The sequence below is a fragment of the Bison bison genome, unplaced genomic scaffold, assembly GCF_000754665.1.
Source record: "Bison bison bison isolate TAMUID 2011002044 unplaced genomic scaffold, Bison_UMD1.0 scf7180017864080, whole genome shotgun sequence".
Classification (NCBI taxonomy): domain Eukaryota; kingdom Metazoa; phylum Chordata; class Mammalia; order Artiodactyla; family Bovidae; genus Bison; species Bison bison.
Window position 1 is genome coordinate 5,292,942 of NW_011494652.1, and position 1,858 is coordinate 5,294,799.

General features: G+C 59.4%; 1 protein-coding gene across 1 annotated transcript in view; it reads right to left on the bottom strand.

Annotated features, from left to right (window-relative positions):
• The window catches only part of TMEM151A (transmembrane protein 151A), a 3,851-nt gene that overhangs the window by 1,415 nt on the left and 578 nt on the right, over positions 1–1,858 (bottom strand). Inside the window, exon 2 of the mRNA XM_010837835.1 lies at positions 6–89. Within this exon, the coding sequence (XP_010836137.1) occupies positions 6–89 (84 nt within the window). The remainder of the gene's footprint in view (positions 1–5; positions 90–1,858) is intronic.

A 1,858-nucleotide genomic window follows, 5' to 3' on the forward strand; every position in this document is an offset into this window, starting at 1 on the left:
CAGGCGTGGATGAGCAGGGTGAGCAGCAGGCACTTCCAGTGCGACTCGCGGCACAGAGAGCTTCCCAGGGACTGCTTCAGGGGCCGCTGCTGCAGAAGGGGCAGAGAGAGGGGAGGCCCGGGTCAGCCCCGTGAAGGGGGTGGGGCTTGCTCCCCACTTTCCAGAGGAGGAAACTGAGGCTCTGGGGGATGGAGGAGCTCGCTCCTGGCCTCACCCCTCTAGCCAACTCACAGCAGAGCCGCAGGGCTCCAACTATGTGCCCTGAGCCTGGCCTCTACCGTGCCCTGTCACCTTTCAGTCCGGCCCATGTAGGAGAAAACAGATTCATCTCTGCCACAAGAGGGAAGGGTACCCCAGCCCCCCAAAGACTGGCTGTTGAGAAAACTGCCTTCTGGTCTTGACTTCGCTCCCGATTTGCTGTGTGATCGCAGCCATATCCCTGCCCTCTCTGGGCACTGATTCCTGGACCTGGGGGTGTGGGAAGCCAGGGTGGCAGGGGGTCCTAAGGGTCAAGAGCCCAGGGGTGGCCTTAGGTGCCCGGGACTGGGTGCTGGCTCCACCACTGACTGTATGACTTGGCTAGTCCCCTCATCCTCTTTGGACCTCAGTTTCCTCATCTGTATTCTGGGGTTGTTTACAGTCAACTGGGGTTGTGACAAGTCAAGGAGATCCTATGTGTGAAGATCTTAGCATAGGGTCTGGCCAATGGAATAAATATTATTCCCATTACCCTGCAATCCCTCTGGTCCATTGGTCTAACTGGGGATGGCAGGGACTTGGGAGAGGCTTTTAAGTAAATGAGAAAGAGGAAGAGAGAGAGGTATGAGTCTGGAGGGAGGAGAGCAGATGGAGCACCGTCCTCCACTCCCCATCTGCGCTGAGGGAGGGGGCGGGACACAGCTGCGGGGCAGCAGGGACCACTCCCAGGCCCAGGGACTCAGGCACACCCCCCCTGGCAGAGCTTCCAGCCTGGCCCCCACTTTATCCCCAGATGCTCAGGGAGAGAAAAGAGGGAGGAGAGAAGGGGTGAAAAGGGGAAGAAGGAAGAGACAGTCTGGAGGAAACAGCATAGGTGGGGTTAAGGGGCCACCGTGTCTGCCACAGTCCCACCAGGCCCCGAGAGACCCAAGAGGAGAGGAACTGTCCCCAGCCCACCACAGGTGCCACCCCCCACAACCCGCAGGGGCAGTCAGGTGCACATACCCTCATCCACCCCCAGGATTCACCCCACCCCACCCCAAGTTCATCGAAGAATCCACCCACCAGGAATGTGATCACTGCCTGTTTATCTGACACACACCAGCCCCTCACCAGTGCCCAAGGTACAACCCCCTTCTCCACGGTGACATGGTGCCAAGGTGCGTGTGCACTTGCCTCCCCCCACTCCCCGGGCCCACCCACCACAGGACACACAGAGGCACATACATGTTACACACTCACTGAAACCCAGGGACACACCTTACCTATCACAGTGCACATCCCCCATCCCTACCCCTACTGCAACCTGACACCCACACCCTACAGACCCACCCACATCAGGGCTGCGCTCACACGCACTCACTCATTAGCACTTCACCCAAGCCACGGGGGCCCCCAGTCCCTCACCTGACTGTAGGGCACATATGTCCCATTCAAGGTGTGGGGAGCACCCACTGACATCCACACACCCACAAGCATCCTACATTCACCCAAACACACACATAGATCCACTCACCGCCTATCACCCGGACACCCCACACTGGGCCCCACACCCCTGCAGATCCTCCTTAGGACTGAGGAGGGGCCATTCTGAGGGTCCCAACCAGCAGGATGGGCCCTGGGTTCTAACCTCTGGGAGAGGGAGAAGGGGTACCCAGAG